Source organism: Dendroctonus ponderosae, unplaced genomic scaffold (assembly GCF_020466585.1).
Source record: "Dendroctonus ponderosae isolate FM_Combo_2020 unplaced genomic scaffold, Dpon_F_20191213v2 Dpon_F_20191213_9, whole genome shotgun sequence".
In the NCBI taxonomy this organism is placed as follows: domain Eukaryota; kingdom Metazoa; phylum Arthropoda; class Insecta; order Coleoptera; family Curculionidae; genus Dendroctonus; species Dendroctonus ponderosae.
In genome coordinates this window covers 8375454-8397161 of record NW_026019116.1, presented here as the reverse complement: position 1 = coordinate 8397161, position 21708 = coordinate 8375454, and the positions used below count along the sequence as shown (strand labels likewise).

Sequence of the window (21708 nt, the reverse complement as noted above, 5' to 3'; positions counted from 1 at the left end):
TAATTTTTGACTGTAGCTTCTTGATTAAAAAACCAGCTACATATGCGGAGGTGTTTTTGTCGCCTTCGTCGAATTCTATGGCCATGCCAGTTATTTCTAATTTATTAAGTTCATTTTCCTCCAAAATTTGCAATGGTATAAAATCATCGTTAGTTTCATTATCTAAAAAGTCCTGTAAATTTACTTACTCTATGGGTTGAGAGTCAAAACTTTTCGTTTTCGATTTCCACTAGGCGTCTCTAGTGCACCAGTCTGCATGCGAACCGTCAGCTAGTTGTCTCTTCCGCACTCACAGATTTTGCCGGAAATCTTTGATTCCCCTTTGGGTAGTGAATGAGGCACATGTCAATGCTTGAGCCAATTGTCACTTGTCATTGGAACCATCTTTTCCTGTTCGTGCACGCCGCGTAAAGGTAAGAACTTTAGAGATTTTTTGTTAAAACTGCTCCTTAAAATGCGCCTTTTTCCTGAAATCCCCTCATGCACTGACTATTTCCTGTTCGGGCACTGCCAGCATCTACCAAAGACGTTGAGGAGCAACAGCTTTCCCTACACGTGTTTCGTTAATTTACCAGCGAAAACAATGCCCACAAATCCACAACTACAGGGCTTCGCCCTTGAAATACATAAGCGACGATTGCCGGGTCCCAACCTGTTCTAACCAACAGTTTCGCTTTTCAGACCTTCAACATGTCCTCACACTTGGTTTGGAGCATCATCCGCAACAACAACGCCTTCTTGGTGAAGAAGCGCAATATTTCCAAGCCTTTCAGTACTGTAAGTCACAGAGGCACAAGGCTGCAGAGCCCGCTTTAGTCACGGTTTGCTTTCAGGAGCCCAACAACTTAACCAACCTGAACTCGTACAGGTACAATGGGCTGGTCCACAAGAAGACGTTGGCCATTGCTGATGGTCCCGACAGAAAGGGCTTCACGCTGACGTACAAAAAGGCCAAGAAGCAGGTAGGCACTTACCAGGTTTGGTCTGGAACACCACGCTTATCCTGAATTGTTAATTTGGTTGTAGAATAAGCCCAGGCAGAATTTGGTGAAAAGGACGTTCAAGTCGAAGCCCAGGCGCTCGCTGTACAAGCTGAAGAACTTCATGCAGGCCAACAAGTACAGGACGGACTTGACCAAGGTAGGGATTTGCCAGTGGAATGGCGAGTGTTTTGAAGGTTTCGTGGTTTTAGGCTGCCCTTAGGAGGGCCAGCGCAGTCCTGCGGTCGCAACGGCCCCAGCCTGCCAAGAAGCAAAAGCCTAAAAAGCCAGAATAAATAATTTTGTACGAGTAAGCACAGCAAAAATCCCTTAAATTTTTGAACTGGTCTTGCTGAAATTAATAAATAATGGTATGGAATCGGGAGTTTTTCTGGTCTTGGAGGAGCGGGCGGTTTTCTCTGTTTCATTTCGATAAATTTAATAAATACTGTACACTCTTTTGTACACACATTTGTAAAACTACGTTCATAAATATGGCCAATATTCGCTGATAGGCTTATGTACTAGATATATCACATACTGGATCACTTATATGAGATAAAGTAGAATAGATTGCACTGATTGTTGAGCCGCTTTACCACATGGGGGGTTGGTTCGTGTGGTGACGGATGGGGTGCCTGCAACAGCCAGCCGCTGCCCAGAAGTTCGTTAAATTCGAGTTGATACTAACCGGAAGGAGTCGTCCTGTGGGGGCTCCTCGAAAGAAAATGTCGAAATGGCCGATGCCCCATCAGAGCCATCGTCGCGCGTGGAAAACCGCCAAGAGGCCGGAGACAGATGAAAATTGGACTTCGGCATGACGCTGCCGCTGCCTGTGGAGGACTCTGGCTTGTCCTCCTTCTGCTTCGACGACAGTCTTCTGCAAAGAATCCGCCGTTAGTCGAACAGGGGCTTCAGCTGGGGCGCAGCCCAAACTCACTTTAGAATCATGTGGCCGATGCTCGCTGGTTCCTCAAGCCTGCTCGTTTTCCTCTTCTGAAACTTTCTCCCTCGACTGTCCTCGATAATTACGTGACGATCATATGGCGTGTCATAATCGACTTCCAGGATCGTCGAGAAACTGTGCGGATTCACTATTTCCACCGTGGTGATGATCACGCCGACTGTTAGACAGACCGCACCTGGAAAATGGGGATTTTGAGCGCACCTCCAGGGAAGATTGCCGGGACGTACCGCAGATCAGCACCAGCCAAAAGCACCATCCGAAGCGAAAGTGCAAGGCAGTGCCCTCGATGTGAATGACTAGAGGAGTCTCGGGCAGCATTCCGAAGTATCCGCAAATGGTAGCCAGCAGCAGGAAGCCGCAGGCCGTCATCAGCAAGGCGCCGTAGCGGGGCACCACAATGAGCATGAGGTTCATCAGCAGCCAGGTGGCAAACGAAGTCCTGCAAACGTGCGCGCTTGAGACGGTCCAACCTCAAACCTTTCGCCAGCTCACCACAGCATGATGATGGCAAAGTAGCCGGCGGCGCGATACTGGCCGCCCCAGGCCAAGCCGTCCTGGCCGACCGTAAAATGCTCGGCCACCGTCAGAATCGGGAACGGCAGGCCGCGGATCAGCGCCTTTTTGAAACTCTCCCCCATCTGGCTGGAGTCGATCCAGTTGAAGCGTTCGTTGTAGTCGATGTCCAGCGAACTGTTGCTGGAAACGGCTGCAAATAGCGCGAAAATTTAATTCGTGTGAGGGCTGCTTTAAAAGCCAAGGAACCTAGCTGAAGTGGGCCTTAAAGTTAGTACCTTGAAGGGTGATATTAATGTGCTTCAGGCCGATGTAGGCCCCCAGATGGGCGGAGATTTTCTCATTGGAGAAGGCGCGATAGTTGCTCACAATGGGCGTCTCCGATATATGCCAGCAGGATCCAAAGAGCGAAACCAGAATAGTGGCGCCCACCAGCAGCGAAAGCGTCACGGCGCAAAAAGTTGTAAATCTCTGCAAAAACAATTCCTTTGATTATGCTAACTCGGCCCGCCGGCCTTAACAACAATAAAAGCGCACAACAAACGATCAATTAAGCTTATCTAAATAAGAATCGAGATTCTGGGCGCCGATTAAATCTATGTGCATGTCTTAATTTGTTGCGGTGGTTCATTAGCGAATCAAAATTGTTTGCGATATTCGATATTATTCTTTTTTTTATTACTAAATTTTTCGACAGATTTTACCCGAGGTTCCCCTGTGGGAGTGGGGGTGAACGCCATTGACGATGATCACGGGATTTCTTTGTTTGTGTCAGTGCCCATGGCAACCCCAAAACTTAGGGGAACATCGGGCAAATTAAGCCTCTTCATATTCGTCACTCACCTCCTTGCGTATGCCGGGAAAAATGATCAAAAAGGCCACATAGAGAGTGGCAAAAATGACCAGAAAAGTGATCACAGTCACATCTCCGGTGACGGCGGTGCGATTGCTGAAGTTGTACAGGGTGGGTCCTCCATCGAAGCGAAACGCGTCGAACCAGCCCTTCATGGCCTCGACCGGTCCGCTGAAACCGACAATATTGCAAACAATTAAAACTCAGGTATGTGATAGTGTGGGCAAAGTGTGAAAATCTATCCATTAGGACCACCTTGAAGGCAAGCGGAAATTCCATACTGTTACCGCAACCAGTCAAAGTTCCTATTAGCAATGACACGCCCAACCTGTAATATATGCGGATTAATGGCAGTAACTGTAGCGATTTTTGCCCGAGGGGCGCCCCCGAAGGTTATGGTCAAGAGTAGGACTTGCGGAGGCGCTTTAACGGCCTCGATGGCGCTCTTTATTTGCCGTGTGTGCTTCGCAGGGCCCCAACTTGGACGATCTAGCATTTGGTAACGATCTACAGTTGCATGAACCAGGAAATTGCAGTAGAACCAACGCGTTTAGATTAGAAAGCCGGCGCGAACAGTTTCCTTTTGGAACCATTTGGCTGAGAAAAGTCCCATATAAGATTTGCTCATGTACAGGGTGTCCCATTTTCCGCTCTTTTATAGGTTAAAAAGGCAAATGACTATGTTTTCTGAGCTAAAAGAGATACGCGCTCGTTTGCCTTCAGTGCGTTATAAAACTTTTAGAGCCCTTTAATAATAAAAAAAATCGAAAATGACGCCAGGGAAAGTGAAACTTTCATGGGACACCCTGTAGATTCAGATTCGAGTCGCATACAAACAGTAAATCAAAACTGTATACATTTGAAATGCTCTGTTTCATTTCCAGCGCGTGCTTTTTTGTGCTTTCGCTTACTTTAAATTCAATCTTATATTATGGAAAGCATCGTAATCGCTATCAGCCGATGTTATGCAAAGGCGCTTAATTTATGTCGGCTAATTCGTTGCCTAACGGTGCAATTACGATCATAAAATCGCTTCTGATGTGACCCAATCTGCTGCTGAACTAGATCAGAGCGAGTGCTGGATCCATTCGCGGAGGGCGTCAAGTTTAGCAAATCCTGCCGCTATTCAAGTGCCAATCATGTGCGCATTGTTTCGCAAAAACACACCATTAAATGGGGCCCCAGCTTCGCATTAACGATTAGAGCCCGCATTGCCACAGGATGAATTCCAATTACTTAAACAATGGCAATTTCAAGCCAATTGAAAGTTTACCTTTAATGATCGGTTTCAGTTCTTGCAATTTACCACTCATATTCCTCAATCTCCCCATTTTCAACATCCCCATCTCCAACATTTCCTGATCGATGGTTCACTTTCTAAAAGGGCCATTTAGTTCGCTTTGGAATGATGTAAAAACGAGCGTTCTTGCTCATTTTGCTTCCGAGAAACATGCAAAACGGGACGGAAAACATGAAATTTTGCAATATTCTGGCGCCACCCTTGCACAAAACGACGATAATTTTTCTAATTTCATAGACAACAGAGAAAGGAACGCAGGAACTTCGCAAGGAACTAAAGAGTTGTTTTTTGATCAACAACGCAAATGTCAGACTGACAGTGATGGACAATGTTTCGCCCTCCTGTCAAGAATTGTTGGCCCTTTTTCGGGGCGGGAGTAGGGAGGGTGTTGGTGTGTTGGTGGTCATCGCTGAAGGGGCGGCGCTAATCACATTAATTGGAGCAACTTACCAAGGGCAGAGGGGCGGCGAAAATTACCACAACAAATCGCCTTCTCGCATTGTACTGCGGCCTGCCGAGCGCCAGGAACCAATGAACGAAAAACGAAAACTAGTGCAAACACACAAAACCGTTACGTCGATCAGTAAATAATTCAATTAGGAGGTAAAACCGCAAGCGACGCGACCAGAGCAACGCCTTAATGAGTTCTCGTGAGATTTCTAATAAAAGCCCGTTTGAAATCGAGCGTACCGTGGCTGACAGGAACAGCAAAAACAATCGAGATTCGCTTCTTGAGTTGAGTCTCAGCTGGCCATGGTTGGCTCGCGCAGCAGGAAGGGGCGTCAAGGCCGCAGGATTAGAAGCCCACGTTGCCGTGCCTGGCAACCACCACGGCCTGCGTTGGAACAGCTTTAGCTACGAACAAGCGGCAAACTTGGGGAACTTTCACTTGAGCTGGCAACGGGCGCTGCATGGAAGTCGACCTTGCTTACTCGCGAAGCCGGAATCGATGAGTGTTTTTGCGCGGAAAAACAAAAGAACTTCAACATCCGGGAGGCGAATTCGATTCAAATTCCTCGATTGGCGTGAAAAATGACAGCTGTCAAAATGACACTGTTTCAGCAACATTTCAAATGGCAAGTAAGATGCTGCGTTTAATTCGCGTCGCTTCGAGAAAAGGATTTCGCAAATTCCTCAATTATCGCACTTAAATGAGCTGTCATCCCTGACAAGTGACAACCGACGGCCATTTTGGCGTGGACCGTTAAGGCCCGTTTACCTCACACCTTCCAATTAGTAAAGGTGCAAAGTAATTAAGTAATCGTCGACAATTAAGTGGTAATAATGAACAAAGAGACCTCGAGATCGGGCGATAGCAACGCGGCTAATTTTTATAATAAGCAGTTGCTTCTGTTAAATCCTCCAACCGTTCTAATAATTAAGCTCGCTTCCTTCGATGCGCTTTGATGTTGCCCAACACACCACCGCTTGCTAATCGATTGGTCAGCAGCATTTGAGCTAGTTAAGGTGTTTGGAAAATTACGATTTTTGCAGGAAAACCGAAAATCTCAAAATGCACAACTCAGTTTATGGTGTCACAACAACTTCGACCTTTGGCTAATTTAAACAGGAGCATGCAAGGTCTTTGTTTAGTATACGCGTCCGAGCTGCAGTCGTTCTTAGATGGATTTGCATATTTATATCTGAACCATATACGAGGACTAACCCAAATTAACCCAAACATTTTCTTATAAAAAAAACATTTCTAGTTAATTAATTAATTAGCTATAATCGACTTTAGCGATAAATTAATTATTATAGGGCGTGGACGCATGCATGGTGAACCAGCCCTTACCAACTGCCACCCCAGCTGTCATTTGCCGGTGTTTTTTCGGGCAAAACTCAAAAGTGGCGAATACTTCATCACCATCTCCTGTAGATTCTCGAATGGCTCGGCAAGGTTTCAATCGAACGATCTAAGACAGTTTGTTACGAGCTCGCGCCCTTGAACATCAACTAAAGGTCTCGTTATATTAATTGCAATTGTTTGTGGGGCGCGTAAAATTATGGCTCGTACATGGAAATCATCGATGTGACGAGGCCGAAGGCCCGCGTTGTTGCTTTATGTAAAAACATGTACAAAGGTTGGCGCGCAGTGGGTGATTGGGAATTCGCCGCATGCTTGCTTGTTAAGGCAGCTTTCAAGCGCCTTAACAAGCGCTAAACCGCACAAACAAACCAACTTACAGTGAACGACAAGAGTTTGTTTGTTCCTTTAAGGCGCTGATCTTGTTTAACCGCAAAAAACTGTTCGGGCGTCGCAATGTTTGCCTTTGGAGAATAAAAAAACGACGTTTGCCTAAAGCGCTTTATTCGCGAGTTTTTTACCGATGGTGGCGCTGCGAAACGTCAAATTACTCGTTGCCGAGTGACAGTTGAGACTTGCCCGATTTGTTCATTTTATTGGCGTTGATGACTTTGATAACATAAAACAATACTTGCACACTTTTCGATCTGTTACTATTTCTTTAAAAGCTAGCAAAAGTTGATTAGAACCAAACAAATTACAATCAGGTGTCAACAAAACTAGTGTCAAATTACTGCTTAACTAGTAGTTCTAATTGTAACCACTGTATTATTCTAAGTATTCTAGGCTGCCTAAGCCCAGCCACATATATATCAGACAACCACCAGGGGGCGTGTGGACTTTTGAACTCGCCAATAGAACGGAAACTTTTAGATGGAAATGATGGCGCTTTAAAGCGCTGACTGCGTTTACCTCAGAGAAAGACGTTAGCGGCAAGCGGTTTATAAAACCGACGCAGGCACTTTGCCACAACATCAAAAAAGCTCACGTTTTCTTAAGTAACGGCATCGTTTGCCTTCCGCGCGCTTTAAAACTGACTTGTTGAGGGAAATGACGCCAGGGAAAGTGACTTCTAAGAACATTCAAATGAACAAAACCTTGGCCGCAAAATAAAATTGAATCGTCCTGTATAAATACGTGAGGTTGGCTGCAATAAACTCACCGATTCAAAGACACGACTCTGACCTGCGGTTTGATCTCAAGCGTGCAGGCATGTTCCTCTTCACTTGTTCGTCAACGGTTGTTCCACTTTACCGCGCACATTCAATATTGATAATTTCACTTTGGCACCACATTCTTCACCTGAAACACACCGAAACTGGCTCTTATCTAAAGGTCGAATTTCGGGCAAACCGCACGTGCTTCAAGTCGAGTCAAGTGGCCGATTCTTGGACGAATAATGATAATAATAATGAAGAAATTACCGCCATGATCGGCGCTGAATGAAAGCGACAGGTTAACAGACTCCGCTCGGATGGAGAAAGTTGCCCACTTTAGTCGGCGAATCTCATCAAATCGGCCACTGGTTTACCCGTTTCATAGCGGCGAGGAATTTGCCAATGGGAATAGGAGCAGGTCGTGAGCACATCAACCAACATTAACTCTCTCAGAGGCTCTTTCTTACTTCTTACAGCTATGCCCTAATAAAATTCGAAAATAGATCTTATGTATGTACACGCATAAATTAGGCCCTTTTTCCTGCCACTACAGGCCGCAGTAAACATCAAACTTATGTAACTAACCATAGTTGACTGACCAACTCCTAATTGGCCTCATCAGAGTCTGTGATCAAGCTGTCGTCGTCGAAGCACTCCGGATGTCAGCTGGCTATTACAATGCTTTCAACCAAGCTGTCCTGGTACTGGTAGAGCACATGCTGGGGGTCCACTTTGGAGGTGACGCGTTCTACCAAAGGCTCCAAGAGCTCGCATTTGCAACAATCGCACTTCCAGTAGAGCAGCAGGCCTGAAAAACGCACAAGTCAGCGGGTGGTCCGCATGCCCAAATCCCTTCCACTACCTGACAACGTCCAGATCACCACCCCCAGCCACACGCTGGGAAGCAGCATAGAAGCCAGCAGAATGTTGGCATTAATTGACAAAGAATGGCCCAGGGGAAACAGGAAGGACGGCAACAGTGACGGCTTGGACTTTTCCGCCGAGTTTTCCGGCAGGCAGCTGATCACAACGATGCACAGGGCGAGCGCTGAGGGAAAATTCAGTAGGGCGGTTCATCCATTGGGGCGCGAAACTTACCAAGTATTTCCACCCAATAGTAGCGCTTGACTATCTGGATGGACAGCGCAATGCTGGCAGCATTCAGCACAATCACCGTCATAAAGACCAAGAAAACCAATTGAGTCAATTTCGTGGACGGCGTGGCGCGCTTGAAGCTCCCCATGGTGGCCACCTTCAACTGAACTCAGGCCTTCCAAAGTGACTCTTGCCGCCAGAAACCAGCCACTCACCCTCACTCCCTCCTTGTACTCCTCAACGATGCCATCAATGTCCGTCGAACTCTCCTCATCGCTGGCCGACAGCGCCTCCATTTCGTTTTCCTCCGTTTCCGAATTGCTGCCCTCGCCCATCTCAAAACTCAGCGCCGCTTGGTTGATTTCGACGTCTTTGAACAGCAGACACTCCTGCTCCTCTACAATCAAACGCATGAGCACCGGGAGGCCAACGCCCTCAAATCCCACCTGTAAGCGGTCGGCCTACCGTCAGGCTGGGCCCTTTTGGGGAGCTGAGCTTGTGGATGTACTGAGGCGTCTTCCTAAACAGGCCCTTAACTCGCTCCTTGAAGCTGATCAGATGCCGCGATACTGGCTTGGACTGGGGCCCCAGTTTGCTGTAATTCACGTTCGCTGTTGGGAAAGCTGCAAGCAAGGACTAGTTTACTAAGGGCTGTTTTCCGAGTATCTTATCACTATGGCGAATTCGCCACTGTTGTCAATCCTTCATTTCGGAATTGACGTGCCGGAAGAGGAGATTCTAATTTCCCCCAAAACCAGTAAGTGAAGTAGATTACCTTGAAGGTGGGCGTGCAACACATCCGGCCGGTATCTGTTGTTCATCAAGGAGCAGGACGCAAGGGCGCACTTCAGCAAACAGGCCACATTGAGCAGCTTGAGCAGATAAGCCAGAGGGCAGGCAAAGGCCAGAATGGCCATCAAACTCCCTGGATTCAGAGGAAAAGCTATTCTTATCCTGCACTTGATTTTCGCGTTTGCTTGAGCCCTACCTGCGGGAAAAATGGCCAACACCGGCGCCCCAGTCAAGAAGCTCTGATACTGAATGGAGCTGACAAACACCTTCCACTCCTTGCTGGCCAAACGAAGGAAGGCGAAGTAGACGCTAGGGAAGATTTGGATGACCAACACAATCGGGAGGCATTCGGTTAACCATGCAATTGCCAGCCAGGCCCAGTTCACGTCCCGATTCTGGAACACTTTGACCAGCGGGATGGCGGTACCTTCCAGCTCCTTGTAGTGCGTCATGAAGGAGAACACAATGATAAGGACGACGTAGAACAACAATGGCATGAAGAGAATGGTGAAGATTTTCAGCCCGTTGTTTCTCGTGGTGGTGGGCAGTTTGTGGACGAAGGCGAATGCGCAAAACGCACCGGCTCTCAACACCTGAAATCGAATAATGTGGGCATCAGCAGCACAGGCAAGACCAGTCTTACCTCAACTGAGGAGTGAAGCTTCAGGGAATCCACCCACTGTTCAAAAGAGTTTACCGTGTGGAAGCTGCCGATGACGGTGAAGATGGCAAAGTAGGTGAGCAGCCCCAGAAATAGCACCGCCCCACTGAACTTGTGGACGACCTACAACAACAAAGAGGTAGCTGGGGACAGCCCTAGCAAGGCCCTTCACCTCGAAGCCCAACATGCGGATAATAGTGGCCATTAGAATGACCAGGACTCCCACCAGGTCGGGCCAGCGCTCATCTAGCACACTCTGCTCCATTCCAAGCAACAGCTCCCTGAAGTGATTCTTGGTCAGGACGTCAATGGAAGCGCTAGTCACGCGAGCACATGCAGCAGCCGCCGCCAAGTTGCTGAGAACATCCAGCCAAAGGATCAGGAAATTGAGCAAAGTTCGCTGTGGTTTAGGCAACTCGCTGGCATCCGGCGTATAACTACATATAGCTGAAAGCGGAACATTGTCATTGCAAAGTTTCGATCGGATGAACACAGTTTACCTGAAAGCGTGGAAGCACAACCAGCCAGCAAAACCCCCAGAATGGCCTCAGCTGAGGAGAAATTGGAGGAAACTAGGCCGACTAGGATGATAATCCCGAAGCTCCAATGGGTCACGGCGAGGGAGAAGCCCTGCATGCTCCCCATCTCGACTAAAATTGTCTTCTAAATGGATTAACTGGACGCGTCACTCGCCTTCACATTATGCACATTTTCCAATTGGTGAAATAATTGGAAACGAAACGGGGCAGGACAGGGAGGAAACAAATTGGCATGGATTAGGGAACTGTCGCAGCATTTAGCGCACTTTTCAGCAAATCGATAGCAGCCTGCGCTCTTCGAGCAAGGATCCAGGATTGGCGGGACCGAACACACCGAGTCCAGAATGTTGGTGATGTCATTTAATATAAATAAATTACGCTATATCCTATAAACACACAAAATATATAAGTGAAAAATGTAACAAGATAGGTGCCCAGTGGCTCACACTGTTCCATACCTGTCGGGGCATTTGAGAAATGCACCCACTAAAGTATTTTACAAGACGAGAAAACGCAAACAAAAGCCCTGCTGTAAGTCTGCACGCGGGAACGGAAAAGCGATCCTTGTAAAAAACTTAACACATTAATCGCATGAAAAAGTAATTGAAACCAGTGTCGTGCCCGACACAAAAAACTAAAACTTGTACGACCTTGCCCGACCGGACAACTACATTACACTTTGACAAAGCTCCGACATCCAAATGCGTTTGAGAAACAAAACAAACAACGGAGTTGGACGGAGTGGAATCTCCACATCCCAACCCGGGAATTTCAACAACAATTCACAAACCTCCCTGGAAAACGGCCGCTAATCTAACTGTTCTTGGCCAGGCTCAAGCTGAGGCGTTTCTTCGTGGGCACCGCGTCCACACAGACGCTCTTCCGTCTAGCGGGCAGGTTTTCTGGTGTGGGGCCCCGTTTGAGGCGGCGCTGCAGCAGCATGTTGCCACCGGTTTTCCGGCCGGTTTGCGGTGTGGTTTTCGACGCCAACGCCGATTGTTTGTCGTGCACGTGCGGCGACAGCAGCGGGTTGCTCTTCTGCAGGTTGAAGTTGTCCATCTGGGCTTCGCGGGCATGTTTGAGCACGTTGCGGATAGCCTGCGTTTCACCGACCATCTGCTGCAGCTTCTGCAGCGACGTGTAAAGGCACACGGCACTGATGAGGCCGAAATCAAACAGCGAGGTCAGGTGCAGCACAAAGTTCCTGTACAGGTTTTTCAGCAGCAGCTCTTTGCCTTTCTGCTGCACGAACATCTGGCAGGCCAACGGGATCTGACAATCGCCCACGAAACCGTACTTCATCACGTGCAGATTCCACATTTTCATTAGCTCCTTTTCACCTACAACAGCAGCGAAAGCGATCAAAAGTTGTTTGGGGTATCCAGACCTGACTAACCCACCTTCGTTCACATCGGTAAACTCGTCAATCATCATCATGGTCTTGCTCTGCAGCCATTCGGGGTCGTTTTCGCCCTCCGAATCGATGTCCATCTCTTTGGGGTAGATCGGCAGGCAGGTGGTTGTGTGGTGGTACAATCTGCAAACGAGCAACATGCAACAAAGTTCACTCATCTTTTCGAAGGCTTTACCGGTTGTGCCCGGTAATGAAGGGTCTTTGGCCGTCATATTCGCAATCGTCCAGCTCCAGAAACTCGGACAGGCTGGGTTTAGGCCTTTTGGGGTGGCACACCAAGATGTGAGTGACCGAAGCTCGTCGCACTGGGCCGTTACGCGAAAACGCACAAACCGAAGATTGGGTGATGAGATCATGAGGAGAACCTAATTAAAAGGACAAAACAACCTGATGATTGATTGCAATTCATTCGCGCTCACAACGCTCACCTGTATAGCTGCCGTCGTACATTTCGTTGATGGCAACATCAATGCGAGCCCCGACGCTGATCGGCACATAGGTGAAAGCAAAACGAGAATGGCACAGTTTGAGGTGCTTCAGCAAGGTGTAGAGCTCGTTACAGTTGAGGGAGCACCACGGGCAGTGAAGGTCCTCGCAGGCCTCCGTCTGCTGCCTGGAGTTGTTGTTATAGACGAACTGATAGACGATTTGCAGCTTCTCCGGCTCGGCCTCCCCCAGAATGCCTGCAGGCACTCAAGCTTAGCATACAGGCGTTTTTGGCGCCTTGGTGCGGCTTACCGGGAACCTCCCCATTGGCCAGGCCCGGGTTGTTCTCCTTGTTGTCCAAGGGGTAGAGTTTGGGGCGTTCGACCATCTTGGCGCAGGCCTCATGGCTCCAGTTGAGCTTGAACTTCAGGATGGCGCCCTTCATATAGGCGTCGATGTTGTTGCAGGTCTCCATCAGGTCGCTCACGTTCTCCCAGCTGGAATGCTTCTTGTGGCTGCTGCGGTAAACAGCCTGCGCGTAGTCCTGCACCACAATGTCGTAGTCGCCATCTGATAAGTAGCAGCGATTGTGCTTGTCATAGACCGTCAGCTCGGCGCTGTAGATCTTCATGTTGCTGGGTTCTGTGAAAATCAGGGTGTTTGATGGCTAGATTCAGCGCGTTTTGCAACCTGGCGGTACCATTGGTGGACTTGCGTCTCTTCGCATTGGGCTCCTCGGTGTCGGTCGGCTCCCCATCGACGACCACTTTTACTTTGAACACCAGCATGAAGCTTTTCACCAAAGGCCCATTGCCGCTGCTGAATGATTCGGTCGGGATGCTGATGGTGGGGGCTGTCAGGGGCATGTGCCCATCTAGGGGGTTGATTGGCACCTCAGCAGTCCCTGAAAATCACCGGAATTGTTAGCAAATCGGTCTCGGATGAGTGGCGGCCACTGCAGTCTACCTAAAGTGATTTGCATGCTCGTGGCCGAGCTGTCCTTTCTTTTCTTGTGTGAGATCTTCAGTAGGATGGTTTCAACTTGGGCATAGTCGCAATCGCCCTGCATCGAGGCATTGTTAAAGCCTAAAAAAGTCAGATTGATGTACCCCGGTTGAATGAAAGCGTTCTCCTTCCTGTCGGTCACTTTTTGCAATAGACTGTCCAGCCTGAAGTTTACTCTGGACTTGTTCGTACGCGACATCCGATGCTTCATGTAGGTGAGCGTTCGATTGAGGAATATCGGCTGCAATGTAGGGCTGGAGGTTAGAAACCCCCAACCAGCAGATTGGGGCGATTAAGCAAACATCTCTTACCGAGCACATGTTTCGCGTCCGCAGGTACCGGTAGATCTGTGTGGGCTCTGTAACAGACAACAAGGGGGCCAACAGTGGCGGAAAACTGCCCGAAAGCCTTCAGTCACTTACTTTCGAAGGCTTGCAGGAACAGTTCATGATCGGCCTGGATGTGGTCGATGCGGGGGTTCTTGGTCGCCTCCGGCTCCTTCTCCCGCTTCTTTGGGGGCATTTTCAATCAGAAAATCAAAAAGAAGCGCCAAAACAAAGAAACAAATTAGGTTTTGTTGGCGTGCCCCCCGAAGTTTTGTGTTGTTGACAGCGCCGCTGACCAGTATGACTGATGACAGAGCTATGAAATATGGCCGCCACCATCGACATCTTAAAACCGCCCGAGCTTTTGCGACTGTCCACGAGCTGAATTGCGTACATTCTAATTGATTTAATTTAAAAATGACTCTGTAGGTGCAAGGAGTGGGTTTTAGGTCTGGAAAGAAACTAGTGAAAGTATTAAATTTTATACAAAAATAGTAAACAGAAAAACTGAACACTTTTAATTGAAATCGAGCTACATTGGCTTGAACCACCTGGGATAATCTGCAGCGTTGCTGACTAATTTCCGATCAGGGACTGGATCAGCTGCTTCTTCACCATCCCGACTGGTCCCAGCGCCACAGTTGACTGGCAAGTCATCAGTTTCCATCAAAATCTCATCATCCTGCTGCTGCTGGTAGTCCAATTGCCTGGTATTCTCCTGCCTGCAATTCGTTCCAATTAATCCAAGCCACAAACCGCCACCTTATCTAATGCCACCTGATTCGGGCGGCGGCCAAGCTGGCCGCACTGTTAGTGGTGAATCTGCTGAGCAGCTCCGCCTTTAGAAACTCGCCTGTGGCCTTCCCATCGGCCCCGAAATAGAGCAAAGCGCCTGGCACACACCCAATCTCCAACAGACTGCTCTGGTTGTCCAGCACGCACTTTGGGGGCGTAGAATCTGCAACCGCAGCCGCTTGAAACTGTTGGGACACGCCGTCATCGATACATACAAACGTAGAAATCCACCGTTTGATCCTCCAAATAGCTGCGGACGAACTCGACCACATCCTGAACAGTCTCAGTGGGCTTGAAGATGCCCTGAACCACCGTCCGGTTAGGGAATTGCACGCGAATTATGGCCTTCTTGTACCTGCAAGCGCGCCATTAACACCTTCCAGTTTCAGTTGGCCAGTTACGTACTTATTTAGGCTGCGCAGCTGCTTCTTGGCCTCGTCCAGGCCTCGCAGCCGCGACGTTTTCAGCTCCTGGTTCTCCAGGGCATGCCGGCTCAGCTTCACGTCCCGGAGAATTCGCTTGGCGTCGTCGATGGTCAAGGCGAAGAAATCATCCGGCAGGTCCTCACTGGGCACCGCTTGTGCAGACTCCAGCGAGAACACCATTCCGTGTCTTTCGCCGCACTGAAATGGGGGCCCGATTAATCCCCAGCGCAGTCGCGCGCCGGCTTCATTACAAACAAAAACTCCTCTTCTATGCCCTTTTGCTGCTCGATGGATGTCTGCGCGTCCACTTCCATTCCCCCCAAGTCCCGATTAAGGGCGCCCGAGGCCCCCTCCGGGGATTTGAGCCGCTCCCTGGCCAGCTTCAGGTAATCCACTGGAGGCTTCTTTTGGGTCTTTTCCCGCTTGGGTTCTTGGGTAGAGCTGTGTGGAAACATACCTTCTGAGCCGCCCAGCGTCTGGCCCTGGCCGTAGTCATGGGCTGTGGCGCTGCCTTCCGGCAGGGTCTGCTCTGGCTGAGTCTCAACTGGCTGGAACTTCCTAATGTAGGGCTTCTCTTCGGCAGGCTTTGCGGGCAAAGGGGCGCTGACGTTGGCCTGTTCCCTCAGCAGATCGGGGTCGCGATTCAGCACCCTGATCATAGCTCGGCCCCCTGAAACCGTCCAAGCTCTAGGGGCAGGGCTGAGGCCATTAGGCCTCACTTACCCATCAAGCCCAGGCTTCGCAAGGTGCAGTTTTCCAGTTCCCTGCCATAGATTTCCCTCCTGGTGTAGACTACTACTGGGTGAGTGTCTGGGAGGGCACGGGCCGGGCACACGGTGTTCAAGACCTGCATCAGGGTGGCATTAGGCGTGAAAGTTCCTGCAAACCGGCAAGTTACTCGGGGGGAGTTGCACCGTTTCAGGCGGCCACCTGTGACGCGAGACCCATCCTCAAGATTAACTGCCAAAGTCACATTGCCCTCGGCCCGCTGTTTTAGGGCCGCCGCTAGTTCTAGCTGGGCGTTATTCGGCAGGCCCGAAAACCTAAAGGTTGTGGTGGTGTCGAGCACCTTGTTATGGTGCTTGATGTCGTAGTCGCCAGCGTTCAGGCCCTGCTTCTTGCACACTTCTTCAATCACCTGAAATTCGAAATCGAAAAACGAGGGAACACTTGGGAAAAGGGGGGCTGCTAACTTGTAGAATGGTGGTGTTTGGGGTGCACTTGACTGTCTGCCTGCGCCCATTGGGGCACAGCACCGCCACACTGACCCCAGACATATTAAATCGAACTGGCAATCGTCCAAATTGAGCAGGAAAACCCGAAAATAACTTTGTTTACCGAGATTTTCAAATTGTCACTGTCCTAACCTCGAAATTCTAGGGAATTTGCCAGTGTACACTAGGGCATTTCGGTTTGACGCCGCTCGCTTGGCGCGCTTGATCGAATGCCACTTGTCGCAAACGTCACATTAGCTGTCTTTTTCATCATCGTCGCCATAGTGTGGAACACGCGGTGGAAATTCCGGAAAAACTAGTAAAAGGTGAGTTTTTCGCGCAAAGCTAGCGAAAACGCCCTTACAATAACAGGCATTCACGGCCTTCATTAGGGCTAGTTAGGAGTGTTGGTTTTGGGCCAGGTGTTGTGGGGAAGTCTAACCGCATTTTTCTTAGCATGGCACCACGTTATGAGATCGCCGTAGGGCTCCAAAAGGGGCACAAAACCACCAAGATTCGGTCGGGCAAAACCAAGGCCGACAAGGTGCGGCCTGCTAGATTGAAGGGCATCCAGACTCATCACACCAAGTTCGTGAGGGACTTGATCCGCGAGGTAGTGGGGCACGCTCCGTACGAAAAGCGTGGAATGGAGTTGCTGAAAGTGAGTGATTCAGTTTGCAATAATTAGCCCCCTCTCAGGTGGACGTGCTCTTTCTATGCAGGTTTCAAAGGACAAGCGAGCCCTGAAGTTCCTGAAGAGGCGTTTGGGAACCCACATCAGGGCCAAGAGGAAGCGTGAGGAACTGTCCAACATCCTGACCCAGATGCGGAAGGCTGCCGCTGCCCACAAGTAGAGTTGAGGCTGTTAATTGTGGCTGCTTCAATAAATAAGTTAAGGGAGCCCCCTTGCGTTGTGTTCTCTCCGGGGAATTTAATTTGCAGTCGGGATAAAGAAAGGAATTGCAGGCGGTGTCTGACTGTCCTCACGGAAACATTGCGTTCTTCCAAACATTTTAATAGTAGTAATTTTATACACAATCTTCGACGTACAACTAGTTATTTATATATTATTAAGTCATATCACTGTCTAAAGTCTCTTCTATATAAAACAAAGGCGAAACCCTAAAAGTGAACGCAAGTGAAATGAATAAAAAGCCCCATTAAACCCTGCCCCGCGGGTCTGGATTAGGACAAACCTAATCAGCCTCTTTCGGTCAACTGCCAAATGGATGGGTCGGGTGAACAAAATAAAATACTCGATTTTTGCTGCCGATGTAATGTTTAAATGCATTCGACAGAGAGGAACATTAGGCGTGCGCTAATCGCAAACCTTAAAGAAAATAATGGGAAAAAAGAAAATAACTGATTAATAATGACCTTAAAAATAACACCCCGGGAGTAAAACATAGGAGACTTCCGTCCAAACGAAATTAAGTTTTTTTTGGGCGCCCCGGCCCCGAAACGCTGTTCCGGAACCGAGCGCTGTTTTCTCACTTAAAAATACTTTCATTGGTCTCGTATGTTGCTTGAAAAGGGTGCGCGTTGCCCTGCGGGCAAAATAACAATCTTAAAATTATTCATATGATCAGCTAACAGTCTTAAAATAAGATTTTTGCGGCGGCCGATCCAGCGTCGACCGCACGCCCTTTCATGATACTGAGAAGAGTGGACGCCTTTCTGAACCGTTGCCGCGACACCCAAACACTCTGTATTATAGTTATGTACAAACACAGCCTATTAACAACGATACTTTGGCCCATCGGATAATAGAAAGTACTCAATAATATACAGGGGATTTTCGCGAAACTCCGGGGCCAAACTCACATCAACTGAGCTGAAAATTTGAATTCTCCTCACAATCGCGGAACAGACGCACTACATGGGGGGTCATATTAACAAGCTTTACAGTATAGATACATAAATTACAGTTCAGTGAGTGTTTTGTATGTAGTGCGTCCATGCCGCTCCCCTCACGGGCATCCTACAGAGAAATTGCAACAAGCTCGGGTTAATCGGTCAGTTCTAACAAAGTTGTTTGGCTACCGGGGAATTGCCCGACGGTGGCAACGCACAATATAAAAATCACAATTTCAGCTATCTTAACTTAGTAATCACCTAGCAAAATAGTCGATAAGCCCTCGACGACGCAGCCCTAACTAAAACGGTTCGAAGACGCATGTACAAATCACTAGCGTGCGGTCGAGCAACAGAACAGCAGCCAAGCGTTCGTATCGCTAAAGCCCTGGATCGCCAGCTATCCGGAAAGTGACCAGCAGTCAACGATCGAGGGCCGGTAAAACCTAATCGAAAAACCCAACAACAAATTATAAATATACAATATTATAGCTATAGTCCCATTTATACAGCTTATACAGTTAAATGGTAAGAATAGTAGTTATTTCTGTCAAAAATAATCTTTAAACATATTAATGATCGTTAATATATCAGCCTGTACAAGAAACATGCATACACACAGTAAACGGCGGGTTGGGTTCGGAAAAGACGCGCGAGATCGGCCCAAGACACGCAAATTAACCGAGTCATGAGGTTGTTGCCGAGTTGAGACTGAACTGGATGGACTGGAAAACATTAGGCCTTATCTGGAGCAAGGGGAGAAGGCCGTGGCCAACCCGATCACCGACCTCGCCAACCAAGAACGATTAAAAATTAAAGAGCGCGGACAATCACAGACAACGCAGCGCCGTCAATATCGTCCGTGTTATGCTTGCGTTCGATTCAACTCAACTTCGTCCGGCTCTAGGAACAACACTGAACAATTGTCTGAGTGGCGAACAGCTCCGGCGATCTGCGAATGCACCGGGTTTTGCAAACAACGTGGAACGTCGGCAATTGAAGACTTCCAGATTGCTAAACAATTATCAACTAATAGAGTTCGCAAAGTTCGTCACTGTTCGCACAGAAGTACAGAAGAATGGACTGCTCCACGCGCGCAATATCAAACCTGTTAACAGGCCGCTAATAGTCCAAGATGCACTTTGCGCACAGTTGCCCAGAGTGGGGGCCCTACTTAGGAGAGCGGGGCGCCGACGGCACAAAATCCCGCAGCTGCGTCTGGCGGGGCTCCGGTTTCCGGCGCCCTGGACGATCATGAGCGGCCTGCCGACCATTCGACGGGTTGCTGCGTCCTCCTGGCCTCGGTCCATCATTCTTATAGTCTGCGCATGCCAAAAAGCCCCATGTATTCATTCATTTCCCACTGTTTGCCACCACAAAATGCCTCACCTCGACTATCCTTAACACTACTATCACGTTCGGCTTGGGACGTCCGCGCGCCTGCTCCCAACGAGGTCTGGCTCGCCTTTTGATTATGCGCAGGTGGGCTGTCCAAGGCCTTGTCTGCTGGCGCAGCAGAGGGCGCCGCCTGCTTGCCGCCTTTGATTTGTCCGTCCTTGTGATGTTGAGCCACTTGCGCGTAGCTCATTCGCGGCGGATGCCCAGGGGAATCCTGAAAATCAACAATGCCACTCACAATATTCCCTGGAAAAGCTGCAGAGACTGCTAAACAGTTTCGAACTTACCGTTGGTGGAGGAGAAGGAGCAGAAACGGGCTGCGGGCCGCCCCCTTTTGAGTCTTGCCGATGGAATGCCGACTGAGTGGTGGCAGTGCCGACAGGCCGCGCAGCTCCCTCTGTCGGCAAAACCTGCAAGCCGGGTCGACGTGCATTTTTTCCTTTACCCGCTCGTCTTCGACTTACCACAGTGGTGGTCATGGTTGCGGCATTTGTTGTGGTGGGCACGCTCTCTCTGTCACACCCATTCAACAGGACATCGTCCGTCTTTGTCGACTTGTCTGACATTGTACATTTTACCGGTTGAGCGACAGCCGGTCTACTGCAAAAATCATTGAAAACATTTTCACTCAAATTTGGGTATTTCGCCTCAAAAATGTTTGTCTTTAAAAAAGACAGAATTTCCTCACGTCTTTTATTGAAAATTGAAAAATTACCTTGACGTTTCGATAGCTATTTTCTGCTATCGTTATCAAAAGAACCTAAATGAACCTAAAAAGAGTATGTTAATAAATTGTGTAACAATAGTAGGATAATACAGTATATACAGTAAATTTAATTTGGGTGTATGTTTCTCTGGTCTACTTCAGATTTTAGCATAGGTAACCATGTATGACTTAAATTAAATGAACATGAAGCAACAAAATTAGTGCGCTTTCTTTAATTTTACGTTAGTTTGTGGATTGTTCTTTTGTTAAAATTGTGAAATTATTCCATTGAATTTTATGACAATTATCAAATGCATGTGGACAAATGTGTGATTTATGATATTATCTGTTTTTTATGTATGATTGGTGTTCTTTGAGTCTTTTGTGTAATGGTCTTGAGGTTTCTCCTATATAAAATTTATTGCATTCGCAAGGAATTTTATAAATTACATTTTTTGTATTTTCAATTATATCATGAGGTTTTGTTACTGCAATTTTGCTTCTAATTGTATTTTCAGTTTTGAAGTTAGTCCTAATATTAAATTTATTACCTACTCGTTTAATTTGATCGGAAAGTCCTGGAATTAATGGAATGAAAAGGTTCGTAATAGGTTTATTTTGATTTTGTTTTGTTCGTGGTAATTCAACTTCGTTAAAACATTTTCCAATAAAAGAATTTGGATAATTATTGAAATTTAGAATTTATTTTATAAATTGTTTTTCTTTGGAAAAATTAGATTGAATAGTTCCTTCGGAAGATAATATGTCCGTGCACAGTGTGCAATTATCACTCAAGGATAATTGCATTGTTTACAAAAAATATTTGACAGGTGTCTTTTAATGTTGAATTAGACATCAAATGTCTTTCTGACATACCTAAGATATTCAAATTATACTTAATAAACATAAGTAATAAAATTAAAAGTGTAATAAAATATAATAGAAATAAAGTGAATCCACATTTACTTTGTTTACTCAGGATATATTCATCAAAATTACACTCGTGCATCAAAATAAACAGATAAAAACTCATGCAGTTTTTAGACAACAAGTTTTCATGCAAAATTACAGGTAATTTTGAAGCACTTGTGCAATTACCCCCGATCAAATTATTTTTGATCCATCATATAGACTTTTTACGATACCTTTTTTAACCATTATCGGGTGATTTGAGTCGAAATTCAAATATCGGTTAGTATGAGTAGGTTTTCTATAGACCAAGGTTTCGAAATTGTTTAAATTTTTCTGAATTAGCATATCGAGAAAAGGAATTTGGTGAATTAAGTCAAAGTCACATAGCTGACAATTTGCACAGACGAAATTTCATATACTGTATTATCCTACTATTGTTACACAATTTATTAACATACTCTTTTTTAGGTTCACTTAGGTTCTTTTGATAACGATAGCAGAAAATAGCTATCGAAACGTCAAGGTAATTTTTCAAATTAATTTCTCTACTAATTGGAATTTTCTCTTAC

At 47.4% G+C, this 21708-nt stretch overlaps 7 protein-coding genes across 17 annotated transcripts in view; 2 read left to right on the top strand and 5 right to left on the bottom strand.

Annotated features, from left to right (window-relative positions):
• The first annotated feature begins 238 nt into the window (after positions 1-238).
• On the top strand, positions 239-1359 carry LOC109538850 (60S ribosomal protein L28). Its single transcript, XM_019906256.2, has 5 exons — positions 239-413; positions 682-777; positions 834-962; positions 1027-1140; positions 1193-1359. Exons 2-5 carry the CDS (start codon positions 691-693, stop codon positions 1274-1276), a joined length of 414 nt encoding a protein of 137 aa, XP_019761815.1. The 5' UTR covers positions 239-413; positions 682-690; the 3' UTR covers positions 1277-1359.
• A 43-nt stretch (positions 1360-1402) lies between these two features.
• On the bottom strand, positions 1403-5380 carry LOC109538838 (dual oxidase maturation factor 1). Of its 2 annotated transcripts, none has more exons than XM_019906240.2 (8): positions 5064-5380; positions 3304-3484; positions 2739-2931; positions 2440-2653; positions 2175-2386; positions 1921-2122; positions 1672-1860; positions 1403-1618 (listed from the first exon to the last, which is right to left on the bottom strand). In XM_019906240.2, the coding sequence occupies exons 2-8, from the start codon at positions 3466-3468 to the stop codon at positions 1576-1578; spliced, it is 1218 nt and encodes a 405-aa protein (XP_019761799.1). In that variant the 5' UTR covers positions 3469-3484; positions 5064-5380; the 3' UTR covers positions 1403-1575. The 2 variants fall into 2 exon arrangements, with proteins under 2 accessions (XP_019761799.1, XP_048525877.1); XM_048669920.1 differs by lacking the exon at positions 5064-5380 and adding an exon at positions 4587-4710.
• Positions 5381-7583: 2203 nt separating this feature from the next.
• Positions 7584-10972, bottom strand: LOC109538832. Of its 4 annotated transcripts, none has more exons than XR_002172068.2 (11): positions 10626-10972; positions 10298-10572; positions 10108-10248; positions 9661-10057; positions 9448-9597; positions 9119-9295; positions 8888-9069; positions 8676-8835; positions 8440-8625; positions 8163-8385; positions 7584-7722 (listed from the first exon to the last, which is right to left on the bottom strand). XR_002172068.2 is itself a non-coding variant. In XM_019906231.2 (10 exons), exons 1-10 carry the CDS (start codon positions 10768-10770, stop codon positions 8240-8242), a joined length of 1959 nt encoding a protein of 652 aa, XP_019761790.2. In that variant the 5' UTR covers positions 10771-10972; the 3' UTR covers positions 8018-8239. The 4 variants fall into 4 exon arrangements, 2 of the variants coding, with proteins under 2 accessions (XP_019761790.2, XP_019761791.2); XR_002172067.2 differs by lacking the exon at positions 7584-7722 and adding an exon at positions 8018-8060; XM_019906231.2 differs by lacking the exon at positions 7584-7722 and having other exon boundaries at positions 8018-8385.
• A 76-nt stretch (positions 10973-11048) lies between these two features.
• LOC109538831 (polycomb protein SUZ12) lies at positions 11049-14153 on the bottom strand. The gene is made up of 9 exons (XM_019906229.2): positions 13932-14153; positions 13821-13867; positions 13471-13750; positions 13205-13408; positions 12817-13146; positions 12507-12761; positions 12254-12443; positions 12065-12201; positions 11049-12004 (listed from the first exon to the last, which is right to left on the bottom strand). The coding sequence occupies exons 1-9, from the start codon at positions 14029-14031 to the stop codon at positions 11478-11480; spliced, it is 2070 nt and encodes a 689-aa protein (XP_019761788.1). The 5' UTR covers positions 14032-14153; the 3' UTR covers positions 11049-11477.
• Positions 14154-14338: 185 nt separating this feature from the next.
• On the bottom strand, positions 14339-16433 carry LOC109538834 (tether containing UBX domain for GLUT4). Its single transcript, XM_019906235.2, has 8 exons — positions 16249-16433; positions 15986-16193; positions 15779-15934; positions 15307-15725; positions 15036-15253; positions 14846-14985; positions 14613-14793; positions 14339-14557 (listed from the first exon to the last, which is right to left on the bottom strand). The coding sequence occupies exons 1-8, from the start codon at positions 16330-16332 to the stop codon at positions 14368-14370; spliced, it is 1596 nt and encodes a 531-aa protein (XP_019761794.2). The 5' UTR covers positions 16333-16433; the 3' UTR covers positions 14339-14367.
• Positions 16434-16491: 58 nt separating this feature from the next.
• Positions 16492-17170, top strand: LOC109538853 (60S ribosomal protein L36). The gene is made up of 3 exons (XM_019906258.2): positions 16492-16595; positions 16726-16930; positions 16992-17170. The coding sequence occupies exons 2-3, from the start codon at positions 16727-16729 to the stop codon at positions 17121-17123; spliced, it is 336 nt and encodes a 111-aa protein (XP_019761817.1). The 5' UTR covers positions 16492-16595; position 16726; the 3' UTR covers positions 17124-17170.
• Positions 17171-17268: 98 nt separating this feature from the next.
• Positions 17269-21708, bottom strand: part of LOC109538828 (la-related protein 4B) — a 12688-nt gene continuing 8248 nt past the window's right edge. For 6 of the 7 annotated variants that reach the window (XM_019906221.2, XM_019906223.2, XM_019906224.2 and 3 more), the window contains 4 exons: positions 19986-20121; positions 19809-19931; positions 19513-19735; positions 17269-19445 (listed from right to left, as the gene is read on the bottom strand). In XM_019906221.2, coding sequence (XP_019761780.1) covers positions 19294-19445; positions 19513-19735; positions 19809-19931; positions 19986-20121 — 634 coding nt within the window. In that variant the 3' untranslated portion in view covers positions 17269-19293. The remainder of the gene's footprint in view (positions 19446-19512; positions 19736-19808; positions 19932-19985; positions 20122-21708) is intronic. The other variant, XM_019906222.2, reaches the window with a different exon arrangement.

Excerpts from the sequence above, each read along its gene's own strand:
- LOC109538850 (XM_019906256.2), top strand. The coding sequence starts at position 691 with ATGTCCTCACACTTGGTTTGGAGCATCATCCGCAACAACAACGCCTTC. Across the intron at positions 778-833 it reads TTTCCAAGCCTTTCAGTACT|GAGCCCAACAACTTAACCAA; the intron begins GTAAGTCACAGA and ends GTTTGCTTTCAG. Across the intron at positions 1,141-1,192 it reads ACAGGACGGACTTGACCAAG|GCTGCCCTTAGGAGGGCCAG; the intron begins GTAGGGATTTGC and ends TCGTGGTTTTAG.
- LOC109538838 (XM_019906240.2), bottom strand. The coding sequence starts at position 3,468 with ATGAAGGGCTGGTTCGACGCGTTTCGCTTCGATGGAGGACCCACCCTG. Across the intron at positions 2,932-3,303 it reads TTCCCGGCATACGCAAGGAG|AGATTTACAACTTTTTGCGC; the intron begins GTGAGTGACGAA and ends TTGTTTTTGCAG. Across the intron at positions 1,619-1,671 it reads CCACAGGACGACTCCTTCCG|GCACCCCATCCGTCACCACA; the intron begins GTTAGTATCAAC and ends TGGCTGTTGCAG.
- LOC109538832 (XM_019906231.2), bottom strand. The coding sequence starts at position 10,770 with ATGGGGAGCATGCAGGGCTTCTCCCTCGCCGTGACCCATTGGAGCTTC. Across the intron at positions 10,249-10,297 it reads TCCGCATGTTGGGCTTCGAG|GTCGTCCACAAGTTCAGTGG; the intron begins GTGAAGGGCCTT and ends TTGTTGTTGTAG. Across the intron at positions 9,296-9,447 it reads GTTGCACGCCCACCTTCAAG|CTTTCCCAACAGCGAACGTG; the intron begins GTAATCTACTTC and ends CCTTGCTTGCAG.
- LOC109538831 (XM_019906229.2), bottom strand. The coding sequence starts at position 14,031 with ATGCCCCCAAAGAAGCGGGAGAAGGAGCCGGAGGCGACCAAGAACCCC. Across the intron at positions 13,751-13,820 it reads GGACGCGAAACATGTGCTCG|CCGATATTCCTCAATCGAAC; the intron begins GTAAGAGATGTT and ends CCTACATTGCAG. Across the intron at positions 12,202-12,253 it reads TTCATTACCGGGCACAACCG|ATTGTACCACCACACAACCA; the intron begins GTAAAGCCTTCG and ends GCTCGTTTGCAG.
- LOC109538834 (XM_019906235.2), bottom strand. The coding sequence starts at position 16,332 with ATGTCTGGGGTCAGTGTGGCGGTGCTGTGCCCCAATGGGCGCAGGCAG. Across the intron at positions 15,935-15,985 it reads GGATGGGTCTCGCGTCACAG|GAACTTTCACGCCTAATGCC; the intron begins GTGGCCGCCTGA and ends GCCGGTTTGCAG. Across the intron at positions 14,558-14,612 it reads TTGGCCGCCGCCCGAATCAG|GCAGGAGAATACCAGGCAAT; the intron begins GTGGCATTAGAT and ends AACGAATTGCAG.
- LOC109538853 (XM_019906258.2), top strand. The coding sequence starts at position 16,727 with ATGGCACCACGTTATGAGATCGCCGTAGGGCTCCAAAAGGGGCACAAA. Across the intron at positions 16,931-16,991 it reads GTGGAATGGAGTTGCTGAAA|GTTTCAAAGGACAAGCGAGC; the intron begins GTGAGTGATTCA and ends CTTTCTATGCAG.